This window comes from Sceloporus occidentalis, unplaced genomic scaffold (genome assembly GCF_023333645.1).
Source record: "Sceloporus occidentalis isolate IW3139 unplaced genomic scaffold, rSceOcc1.0.p SCAF_10, whole genome shotgun sequence".
NCBI lineage: Eukaryota > Metazoa > Chordata > Lepidosauria > Squamata > Phrynosomatidae > Sceloporus > Sceloporus occidentalis.
Genome location: NW_028316990.1, coordinates 19633373 through 19645779, shown reverse-complemented (window position 1 = coordinate 19645779; position 12407 = coordinate 19633373). Strand labels below are relative to the sequence as shown.

Below are 12407 nucleotides of genomic sequence, written 5' to 3'. Positions count from 1 at the left end.
ATGCTGGTTTCATAGGAATTTGGCATTCTAAATTCAAAAAATGACCTCCATCTTAGTTTTCACAATGCGCTTTGACGTTTCCGTGTTGTAATATGTGACCGGACAAAATGATCCTGCAGAGAATTATCCTACAAAGGGTGAAGGTGCATCTACATTGTAGAAATAATGCAGTTTGACACCACTTTAAGTCCTGTCGCTCCGTCCGATGGAATCCTGGGGTTTGTAGTTTTACAGTCTTTATCTTTCTCTGCCAAAGAGTGCTGATGCCTCACCAAACTACAAATCCCTGAAACCAAATAGAAATATCTGATTTATTAAAGGATTGTGCACCAGATGGTTCCACACCTATGCAAAGCAAGAGAGAGATTTCACAATCAGAGTTGGAAGAGACCCCCAAGGGCCATCCAGTCCAACCCCTTCTGCCATGCAGGAACTCACAATCAAAGCATCCCCATTGACAGATGGCCATCCAGCCTCTGTTTAAAGACCTCTAAGGGAGTGTGTTCCACTGTCAAAAAGCCCTTATTGTGAGGAAGTTTCTCCTAATGTTGAGGTGGAATCTCTTTTCTTGGAGCTTGCATCCATTGCTCCGGGTCTTAATCTCTGGAGCAGCAGAAAACAAGCTTGCCCCCTCCTCAATAAGACATCCCTTCAAATACTTAAACAGGGCTATCATATCACCTCTTAACCATCTCTTCTTTGGGCTAATCATATCCAGTTCCCTAAAGTCTTTTCTCATAAGGCATGGTTTCCAGACCCTTCACCATTTTGGTGGCCTTCCTCTGGACACACTCCAACATCCTCTTTGAATGAGGAAGGCAATGACAAACTCCTTTGGAACAAATCTTGCTGAGAAAACCCTTTAGGGTGGCCATAAGTCAGAAGTGACTAGAAGGCAGACAGCATCCAAGTTCAGAAAGCTGTGAACAGTAATGAAAATGTTTAGGCAGATGTCATGATTCCAAGAAGCCAGTAGGTGTCAGTGTTCCTCTAATTTTGACTTCCAAGCAATGGAAAACAGCTGTTTACTATGACCCTTGGATAAGTCCAGGGTAAAATGTTGGGGCATCTAACAAAGGATGAAGCAAAGGGAAACAATGCCAAAGAACTCACAAAACTCTGGCAGGCATAACTGTTTGTATTCACCCTAAAGATTGGATGGATAAGAGAGTAAAGGGGCTTGATGCTTCTTTTAAGTTCCCCCGGGATGGACTAAGCCAATAATAATAATAATAATAATAATAATTCCCAAACATTGGTCTTCCAAATGTTTTGGACTTCACTTCCCAGAATCCTTGACTCTTGGCGAATCTGGCTGGGGGTTTCTAAGAGCTGGAGTCCAAAAGCCCTGGAGGACCAACATTTGGGAGCCGTTGGACTAAGCTCTTGCTTTTTGCTACTCCGCTCAGAGAAGGGGATGGTTCCTTTTCAAAGGAGAGTTAAAGTACAGTACTTGCATTGACCCATGGATAAGTGGACCCTGGTCTTCGGGGGGTGAATTGCTCGACTAAAATGCCTAGACTTATACATGAGTACATACAATACGTACATACAATAGCTGATTCAACGACAAATGAAATAAATAAGAAATGCATAAACATTGCAAAACATCTGGAGCAAAGTGACCAGCCTTGTTTCTGTACGCTTGTCATTCAACGCACAAGACTGCTTAGAGAGAGGAGCAGTCCACAAACTGTGCTCTTTAAGGGATTTTGGACTTCAGCTCCCAGAATGCCAGGCTATTGTCCAACATGGCTGAGGCTTCTGGGAGATGAAGTCCAAAATCTCTTCAAGGGGACCATTGGTTTCGAGCCTCTCATATTCAACAACAGTTATCTTCTCCATTTTCCCTCTCTGGCTTTCAAACAAAGGGCTGCCTAAGGCCATGGATCCATGATAGAATTTGCTCATTCATCTCATCCTTGGCAGGTTTGGATAGAGACAGCTGTTGTTTTCTTTTCTCCTCCTCGAACGGGTTGCATGCTTTAGCGGAATCATGACCCTTTCTAAAAAGGCGCGCGCGTGGATCCAGGACCTTGGCCGAGGGAGATGCTTTTCTCAACTGCCACCGATCTTTCCCTCTTTGCTTTGCGAGCAGGTTTAGGCCTGGTGCCCAGGTGGACATCAACTTGACAAGGTTGCTAATCCCTGTAATCGCCAGCTCAGCGCATGACACATGTTGGCCTCCACTAGACCGCTCGCCCATTAATCATGCGCCATCTGGGATGCAGGAGCCTCTCCTCCTTGGCAGCTACAATAATTGGACAAATTGTTGGAAAAGTTGGGCAGCAGAGACGGGTTTGGAGGAAGGAGAAGGAGGACGCTACTCCGACGAACTCACCGAACTCACCGCCTGATGTGCAAACCACTGTCTCTTATGTTGCAGATGCAGTCCTATGTCTTAAGACTTTATCACGCCAGCCTTAAAAATTCAAAGATACAGCCTTGTTAGTCTGTAGAATCAATATGTAGAGAGATCTTGTGGTGCCTATGAGACTCACTGAAAGGAAGAAGCTGGTAGCATGTGCTTTCATAGATTTGGGCCTAGTTCCTCAAAGGGGGAACTATGCTCAAGTTTACAAAAGCTCATGATAGCTTATGCAAAGGCGTTACGAGATCCCTTTGCATAAGGATCTTACAGTTGCAATGGTGCAATATATTTCAATAGGTTTTAGCAGGATAAGCAGAGGGAGGAACAGGGTTGCCATGCAGGAACACTTACTATTTGCTGTAAAATGTGCCTAGGCTCAGGCCTAGGAAAGCTCATGCTGCCAACTTCTTACTTCCAGTTAAGACTCAAAGGTGCTATAAGATCCCTTTGCATAAGGATCTTACAATCTAATGCATTTCAATAGATTTTAGCAAGATAAGAAGCAGAGGGAGCAGGGTTGGCATGCATGGTCATTTACTATTTGCTCTAAATATGTCTCTGAGGAAGTAGGCTCAGGTCTAGGAAAGCACAGGCTGCCAACTTCTAAGTCTCAAAGGTGCTACAAGATCCCTTTGCGGACTGATTTTCTGGACTTACGCGGCTGTTTTTGCATTCTAACAAAGGTGAAATTTAAGCCCGCTTTGCCCGAATTGTGAAGAAACGCTCCTAAAAAGTCTCTGCACACAGCAGGGGAACCTACAGATCCCAGTTTTGAGGGGGTTGGTGGGGTGAGGAGTTGTAGGCAGAACCAGAAAACCCCAAAACATGGGTTTGTGTGTGTGTTTTCATGTGCCTCTGTGGACCCAAAGCTGTATTATTCTGCAACGACTGTAGGAACAGCAGCAATTGCCAAGGCATCAGCATCTCAGCATCAGTCTCTGACAGAGAAGGCTCAATGTCTCCCAAAACCACAGTTCTCAGAATGCTCTTGCATTGAGCCAGGGCTGTCAAAGCAGTCTCAAACTGGGTTATTTCTGCAGTGTGTCTTGGACTGAGGTTAAGGGTTGGGAACTATATAACGCCTGGGGCCAAATCTTCTTACCAATCTCTGGCGCAAACTTCGAACACAGCTGCAAAGGCAAAACAACACGACACAGAGGTGAGAAAACAATGTGGGTGCTTCCCTCTGAGCGTGTGCAGAGAACCTTTTGTATCTGTACTTCTGAGCATAGGCAGAGTTCCTTCTGCACCTCTGAGCATACATAGAATGCTTTCCTCGTCACCTCTGAATATCTGTGAGGGGGGGAACACGATATTATTATTATTGTTATTATTATTATTAAGGAAGAGACCCTGTCTGTTGCTCTACACCCTTGAGAGGAAAAAGGGGCGTCTGTGGAGGGTGCCAGATACCTCTGAGCACATACAGAGTTCCTCATGCACCTCTGAACGCACACAGAGTGCTTTCTCCCTCACCTTTGGATATCTGTGAAGGAGGAAAAAGCAAGATATTATTATTATTATCATCATCATCATCATCATCAATAGTAGAGAGGAGAGAGCCTGGCTGTTGCTCTGTCCCTTTGAGAATAGAACACCAAAGGGGTGCCTTTGGTGCACCTCTGAGCATAGGCAGAGTTCCACCCGTGCCTCTGAGCATACACAGAATGCTTCCCTCCTCACCTTTGATTATCTGTGAAGAGGGGGGGAACAAGATAACAATATTAATAATAATGAATAGACCCAGTCTGTTGCAGTGCACCCTTAAGAGGAAAACACCAAAGGGGTGTGTGTGTGTGTGTGTTGGATGCCTCTGAGCATGTACAGAGTTCCTCCTGTGCCTCTGAGCATACACAGAATGCTTTCCTCCTCACCTCTGAATATGTGTGAAGAGGGGGAAAAACAAGATATTAATAATGATGATGAAGATGATGTTGATGATGATGATGACTAGACCCAGTGTGTTGCAGTGCACCCTTGCGAGGCAAGCACTGAAGGGGCGTCTCTGTGTGTGAGAGAGATGCCTCTGAGCATGTGCAGAGTGCCCTCCCTAGCCATTATTCCCTGGGAGAGGGAGGCTGCAGCCTGAGGCCTAGGCCTGTCTCCTCCTCCCTTCCCTCCTTCCTTCTCTCCTCCCTCCGTCCCTCCTCCTTTATTATTTATCCCTCCTTCCTTCCCCGTTTTTGCAGCAGCCGCAAGTGAGGTGAGTCTCGGTGGGCCGCCCCTTGCTCCCCCCTCGGTCCTCCTCAGGCGGCGGAGGAGAAGGGGACAGCTCTGGGGGCGAGGAGGAAGAGGGGAGCCCCTCGCCCCCTGCTTCAGGGGGGCTCCCTTGGAAGAGGCAAATGGGGGCACTGCCTGCCTCTGTGGAGCCAATGCTTCTGTGTCTGGGGGAGGGGGGATTAGATATGTATGTATATGTATATCTATATGTAAACCTTGCCCCCCTTTTGGGGGGCCATGTGGAAGGGGGGCAGGAAAAGGGGTTGTGCCCCCCAATATTTTAAAGGGTGCTCCTCCCTCCCAATATTGTCGCAGGGGTCCTTCTTCCTCGCATATTATTTCAGGGGGGCTTTTCCTCCCACACCCCTTTTTCAATGGGGCTTCTCCTTCACCCCAATATTTTCAGGGGGGCTTCTCCTTCCTCACATATTTTCAGGGGTAATTCTGCCCCTTATTTTCCGGGGGGGGTTGTTTCTCCTTCACCCCAATATTTGCAGAGGTGCTTCTCCTTCCCTCTCTACCCCCCCCCCCCAATATTTTCAGGGGTCCTTCTTCCACACATGTTTTTAGGGGTGCTTTTCTTACCTCACATATTTTAGGGGTGCTTCTCTTCCTTAATTCCCCCCCAGCAAATATTAGGGAGGGAGGGAGAAGTACCTCTGCAAATATTGGGGTACAGAAACACCCCTGAAAAATATGGGAAGGAGGATCACCAGCGGAATTAAAGCGGTCTCGAACTGGATTATTTCTGCCGTGTGTTTCGGACCTTAGTTAGCAAAGGTTCATTATAACCGGAGGGTTATCTCTCTTGAACTGATTAACTTTGCCTTTTTCTTGCATGATACAGGAAAAGAGATTGTTTATTCTGGCTTGTCTTGGAGGAGGAAATACAGCATAAGCAGAAGGAAAGGAGAATGAAACTCTGTGCCCCTAACAGGGCAAGGGTCTCAACTGTTTGGTGACCCCATGACTAAGTCGAGGACAGGTTTTAAGGCCAGGATTATAGGTTTTGATATGACCCGTGGATAAGTCGAGGGTAAGACTCAGAGCCATGTAACAAAAGATCTAAATATGTCCAAACTCTGGCCCTCCAGTTGTTTTGGACTTCAGCTCCCAGAAGCCTCAGCCACCTTGGCCAATGGTTTGGGATCCTGGGAGCTAAAGTCCAAAACACCTGGAGGGCCAGAGTTTATGATGAAGCAAAGCCAAACAGTGCCAAGAACTTACAAACAGACATAACTGTTTGTGCTCAGACTAAAGGCTGGATGGATGAAGAGAATAGAAGGGAATCAGTGCTTCCAGGACAGATTATGCTCTTGCCTTTCAGGGAATAGTTCCCCTTTTTATCATAGTTAAAGTACAGGACATGCATTGACGCATGGGTAAGTCGAGCCAGTTTTTTTTGGGGGGGTCAGTTTTTTGACTAAAATTTCTACATGAGTCTATACAGTAATATAATATTACAGTATTATATTGCTTTTTAAAACCCTCCAGCTAGATTGACCCAAGTGGCTGGGGAAGCCTGGCAGTTGTAGCCCTTCCCCAGTAACTTTTCCAAGCCTGATAACATGCTGAATTCCTTGCTCACAATAGAGAGAGAGGCACACACAAATAGGGCCTGGGTTTCTGTCTTTTGTAGGGCAGCCAGGTTTGGGGTGTCATAAAAGGACAGAAAATGGCTGGTGCTTTAGTTTATCATTTTGCTGCCGGAGGGAAGCATTTGTGGGATGTTCTGCTTTCTGTCCACACCTTCCACCCCCGGATCTTAGCTGGCTTTGGATGATATACACCTTAACTTTGCTGAGTGGGAGAGGTACAATTTACTGCTCCACCTCAGGCTGCAAAATGTCTTTGGCCTTTTCAAACCTCCTTTCAGGGCCTCTTGGCTGAAGAGGTTACCCTCTTTTCACTCACTGATGAAAGGGCATGTGTCTTGCTTTGTATTTTGCCTGACAGGTCAAGTCTCTCTTATCCGAAATGCTTGGGAACAAAAGTGTTTTGGATTTCGAATCCCGCCCCCACCCCCAGATTTTGGAATATTTGCTTATGCAGATGTCTCTCCACATTCGTGGGTTTGACTTTGCAGATTTGATTATTTGCGGTTTTGATTTATATGTTCTCTCTTGGTCCTCTAGTGTGACTCTTTCAGATGTTGACCATAGAGTTGTACTGGAGGACCTAGAAGTTCCTAGAGAAAACACTACTCTAGGCTTTTGTAGGTCCTCCAGCATGATTCTGTGACTAACCTCTGGCAGATGCTGACCATAGAATTGTACTGGAGGAGCTGGAGATTCCTAGAGAGGTGTTCTCAGGTAAAAAGAATAGAGTTGTCCCTCCGTTTGTACAGACTTTGCACCCGCGTCCTTTGCTTACTTGTGAGGGGCAAACGGAGGGACTTAAAATGGGAAGCGTGCCACTATTCAAGCCAATAGTAACCCCAGCGAATGTGGAGGGACCACTGTACTGAATGATCTTGGAGATGGGACCCAAGTCTAAACAGGAAATCTGTAAATACCTGACAAACATTTGTTGTTGTGTGCCCTCAAGTCGTTTCTGATTTATGGCGACCCTAAGGCAAACTTAAGAAAATGTTGTTTTCTTGGCAAGATTTGTTCAGAGGAGGTTTGCCTTTGCCTTCCTCCGAAGCTGAGAGAGTGTGACTTGCCCAAGGACACCCAGTGGGTTTCATGGCTGAGTGGGGAATCGAACCTAGTCCCCAGAGTCCTAATGCAACACTCAAACCACTGTGCTACGCTGGCTCTTATATAATGTTTTTAATAATGTGCATGAACCACTGAACCATTGAAAAGGAAAGACGTCACTCTCTCAGCCACCCGTGACAATTCTTTTGGAATATTTCAAGAGTTTGTAATTCTGTATATAAAGCAGACTCAACCTGTGCTATGAGGGTGCCGGCAGTATTGGACCGTATGTGTGGGTTTGGGACATCCGTCCCTATTGCTAAGTCGGGATTCTTCTTGAGGGTCTTGTCTGGAGAGATTTCCACAATGGGCAGAGTTTCTAAGTGGCCTATCTCAATTGTTTGAAGGGGGCTTAACCTTAAAGAAGGGATGACCTGCCCTTTTTACCCTTTGCACCCTGTCCACTTTATTTAAATCTCAAACGTTGGGGGTGTTTGGAAAGTTGTTGCATTTTCTACAAAAGAAGTCCTCCTCGATTCTTTGCACAGTCTGTTCCTTATGACAGGAGTGGGGAGAAACAGAAGGGGTATCCCAAGCTTTGGCAGGGAGAGAATCAATATAGCTCACTTTTGTTCCTGGCAGAGGGACAAGGCAGAGGTAAAAACAGGCCAGCTTATATGCCTCTCAGTTCTCGAAGCATTTATCCTGGATGTCTGTTGTTGAATATGGATGTAACCTCAAAGTAGTACGATGGAAAGGAAAGATACAGGCCCAAGTAGCCTGATCCTGCCCAGGCTTGCATAATATAATTCATGTGTATACTTGAAGCTTTGAATGTTTACAAGATTGGGGAATCTTATCAGTGCTGTTCCTGAACTTCAGCGAGAGAGAGATGGAACAACTTAGTGCTGTTAAGAATAAAGTTATTAACCACAGCCCATGCGGAGCAGTAGTTTCCTTGTAAAGGTTTGAGCAAGAGGGACTGTTTACCTCTTTCTTTGGGTTATGACCTCAGAAGGATGACACATAAACTAAGGTGTGTTACTCTCTCTGTTCCAGGCCAAACAACAGCAACATTGTGAACCTGCCGTGCGATAACTGGGCTGTTCTTCTGCCTGGGCCAATGCTAGATCTGGAAGTGGTTCCCGAGCGATCTCTTGGGAATGAGCAATGGGAATTCACCTTGGGTAAGTGCTTTGTTGCCTTTTGCCAGCATCTTATTTATCTATGGCCTGTTACAGACTGCCAAAATAAAGCTGCTTCGGGTCTCTTTGGAGGTATGCTATTTAAATGATGCATGGGTCCTAAGAGTCCGGAGGTTGCGCCAAAGCCACACTCCATTCCTAAGCACTGGAGTGCAGCTTTGGTGCAGCTTCCGGTTTCTTAGGATGCATGCATCATTTAAACAGCGTACCTCCAAAGAGACCCGAAGCAGCTTTATTTTGGCAGTCTGTAACAGGCCTGAGAAAGGATGGCGAAGGATGGACCCTAATAGAAGCAGCAACTGTGATGCAGAATTAATGCAGTTGGACACTGGTGTGGCTCAGGGCTGTGATATTTTGGGATTTGTAGTTTTGTGAGCATGCTTTTGAGACGCAGTGACACCAGTCTGCTATTTAACCTTCTCTGTCAGAGAGCTCTGGTGCCTCACCAAACTACAGATCCCAGGATTCTGTAGGATGGAGCCATGATGGTTAAAACAGCGTCAGACTGCATTAACTCTGCAGTGTGGCTACAGTCAGAGAGATTCCTTCTGCTTTTCTCAGCTGTAATAAATGCAGATTTGTCTGAAGTGTTAGAAATATTATGATAATGTAGAAGGGGAAAAATTGAGAGCCTCTTTACACACTGTACAGAACGAAGTGGAAGATGGCAGGAGTGAGACTAGAAGTTTGTCCTCCCCTGTATAAAACCCTATCTGCACGTAGTGAGTTAGCACTTCAGGAAGAGATTTAGCATAACTGTCCGTCCCTTTGGTGTGCAAACTTACTGTGTGCAAGTTTTAAGAAGTTTTGGAAGTGTTTTAAAGAAGGCTTCACGCATAATAGATTTTGGAAGTGTGTCACCCAGAATTACGTACTTTTAATTTTGCAAAACTTGTTGGGTGTAGATTTTTCTCCAGGTGCCCTTAAACAGGGTCATGTTTTGTTTATGCTTTGCTTTGGCACTTCCTCCTCTTGTAATTCTAGCATGTTTAGCAACACCCATCCAAAATCACATGGCGATGGCTCAGAACAACTGGCATTTGCCCTGTTGGAAGCAGAGTTTCTGAAAGCTATTGAGTATTTTTCCAGACAAGCATTGAGTCCACCTTAGGTACTTGAGCGAAGGCTGGGAGTTGATGCAGCTATTCTTTTTTAGGAGAATAAACAGAAAAGGCCTCTGAAGTGATTTGAGAGATATTGGTTGTGTTGGGAGGAGCCCTCAGTGGGAAGGAAGCTGATTCATTCCTGCCATTTCATGATACTCTTCAAGTTGCCTTGGAGATCTTTACAGATAGAAACTCAGAAAACTGTTTTGGATTGGTTGTCAAAGACCACATGGCCAGAGAAAGAAAAAGTGGAACATAATGGTTAGAGTAGGGGTGAGCAAAGTATGACTTTCAGGCTGAATGCACAAACCCTTTACACACATACCTGGGACAGACAGGTTGTCTTTATTCAGTCCCATGCTGGGTTATCCTGGACTGGTCAGTGTTATTTGGCCAGTGCCACTTCACAAGGTTGTTGTAAGGATAAACAGAATACACCTCTGTGTAACACTATGAGCTTCTTGGAAGAAACGCAGGAGCAAATACAGACCAACAGAACAATCTGAAGCTAGCTGAAGATTCAGTTCTTATTCTAGTCTTGTCTTGAGTATGTAGCAGATCTGTCCTACTAGATTTTCATATTGCATTGGATCACGGCCAGCCATTTGCTGTTTGCATTACTTGGTGGTAGCATCAATGACATTTTTTAAAAAGCATTATGGTGTTGCATAATAGAATTGGCTTAATATCATTAGCTCACATGAAATACCAGAGATCTCTGTGGCGGGTTACAGACCGCCGAAAAGTGGCGGCCTGCACCCGCCTGTTTCCCTGCCGGATTGGGGCCTCAGCAGCCAGAGCGGCAGCTGCTGAGGCCCCGATCTGCCGCTTTCCAGGTCGCGGGGAAGCGGCAAAACGCCGCTTCCCTGCCGCCTGGAAAGTGGTGTCCTTGGGCGCAGCCATCTGAAGGCTGTGCCCAGTGATGCAAAGCCAGGAAGGAGCTCCGAAACGGAGCTCCTTCCGGGGCCTTGGAAAGGGCGCACTAGGCGCCCTGGGGCGGCCCCAATACGTCACAACCGCGCCGCCTCGTTTGGAGGTGGCGCGGTCGTGACGTAGTGATGGCGGCAGCCATGTGGAATGGCCACTGCCATTTTCTACGCGCAGAGCGCATACTAGGGTTAGGGGCGTCCGGAAAGGATGCCCCTTTCTAACCCTAGTACGCGCTCATCGCGTACTTTAAGGCCCGTTTGTAACAGGCCTGTGTTAAGTTTCTCCTTCTCTTGTTACCTTAGTAAGAGGTGTGATGCTGGGAATTAAAAACCTTATAGAAAAGGGGTTACTCAGGCTTGCAAACGGGTGCTTCCATGTTGCTATGCTCATAGGTAAATATGTGTGTGTGTGTAGATAGGTAGGTAGGTAGATATGTATCCCCATTTGTAAAAAATGGAGTCAACCTATGCTAGCACATAGGTGATGCATGTCTAAACTAGGTTACCAGAGAGAATTTGTTCTTCCCTAGAGATCTTAATTTTTTACAAATCGGGAAACCTATCTATGCTCAATAAGAGTATTTCTGGATCAGGGAATAATTAGTTATGGTTTACTCCCAGTTCAGAGCTGGACAGACTGCACATAATACATGGCTCGGAGGACAGTGCCCAGACCTAACCTACATTCCTCCCTTGTCTTGCACATGAAAAACTAAAAACTGTCTGGATTTTGTTATACCACAGTTTCCTGTTGGATATTAACCACAGTTTCTTTCTTTGGATATAATGGGAAACTGTGGTTTAAGGTGGCCAGGAAGCTTTCCATTACATTGTGCAAGAGGAAAGAGCTGGTGTACACAAGGTTTGTTGCTATGATTTACATGAAGAAAAAAGCCTGCATGTGTTTAAGAGTCAGGCCACTGTTTGCTATAACAGGCAGCAGTGCAACTGAGATATTAGCAAATCAGGGAGTTCAAGTTGGAGAAAAGAGGAGTCTTTCCATTTCTTAGTAACTGCTGTGATTGCATTTCTACTCTCCTGTTGGGCTATCTGCAGGTACCTTGCTGTTCCCTGCTGATCCATAATTCTTAATACATGCAACTGCTGCATGAACCACATCTGTTATGCACCTCACACTTCTTAGGCCCAATTCTGAACTGTCCTTTGTACAGATTATCCCTGTGCTGACTTGTGGAGCTCTGTGAAATTTAGTCAGGGTCATTTTCTAGTCTGGCATGCCAGTATGTGTAATACTGACTTAGACCCAATTTGGAAGGGCCTTTATAAAAGTGTCTACATTTGTAGAGTTACCAGCTACAGCTAAAATGTCCTGCAGTCTGATGGTACAGGTTGAGTATCCTTTATCCAGAATTCCTAAAGGTGATATAGGCTGTATCCACATTGCAGAAATAAAGCAGTCTGGTACCACTTTAACTGTCATGACTTTATCCTACAGGATCCTGGGTTTTGGAGTTTGGCGAGGCACCAAAGCTCTCTGACTGACCAGGCTAAATACCAAACTACAAATCCAGGGGATAGAGCTATAACAGTGGTGTCAAATTGTTTTATTTCTGCAGTGTGGATTAGCTCATAGTCCAAGATCCACAATTGTCCACATGGGTGGCTGGGATAGCAACATCTTTGCTTTCCAATGGTTCTGTGTACACAAACTTTTTTTCAGGCACAAAATTATTTAGAGATATTATATATAAAATCATCTTGACCCTATGTTTATAAGGTCTATATGAGGAACCGGTTTGAAAATAGTGTTAATAACTCTGTTGAGTCCCAGGTGTCTGATACCAGTATAGCCTTCAGTTTGCAAAGTGCTGATCTAGCTATCTATACTGCAACACCTTCCGTCAAGCATGCAAAATCCAGTATATGTTGACATGTTTTACTTAGTTGGACATGGGTTCCTGTTCTGTGCTGGA

At 45.5% G+C, this 12407-nt stretch overlaps 1 protein-coding gene across 3 annotated transcripts in view; it reads left to right on the top strand.

Moving 5' to 3' along the window:
* PHAF1 (phagophore assembly factor 1) overlaps positions 1-12407 on the top strand; it is a 46677-nt gene that overhangs the window by 9727 nt on the left and 24543 nt on the right. Inside the window, exons 1-3 of one of the 3 annotated variants that reach the window (XM_089540918.1) lie at positions 4608-4778; positions 5439-5627; positions 8293-8420. In XM_089540918.1, the coding sequence (XP_089397044.1) occupies positions 8357-8420 (64 nt within the window). In that variant the 5' untranslated portion in view covers positions 4608-4778; positions 5439-5627; positions 8293-8356. Of the gene's footprint in view, positions 1-4503; positions 4575-4607; positions 4779-5438; positions 5628-8292; positions 8421-12407 lie in introns of those variants that run through there. The other 2 variants (XM_089540919.1, XM_089540917.1) reach the window with 2 other exon arrangements.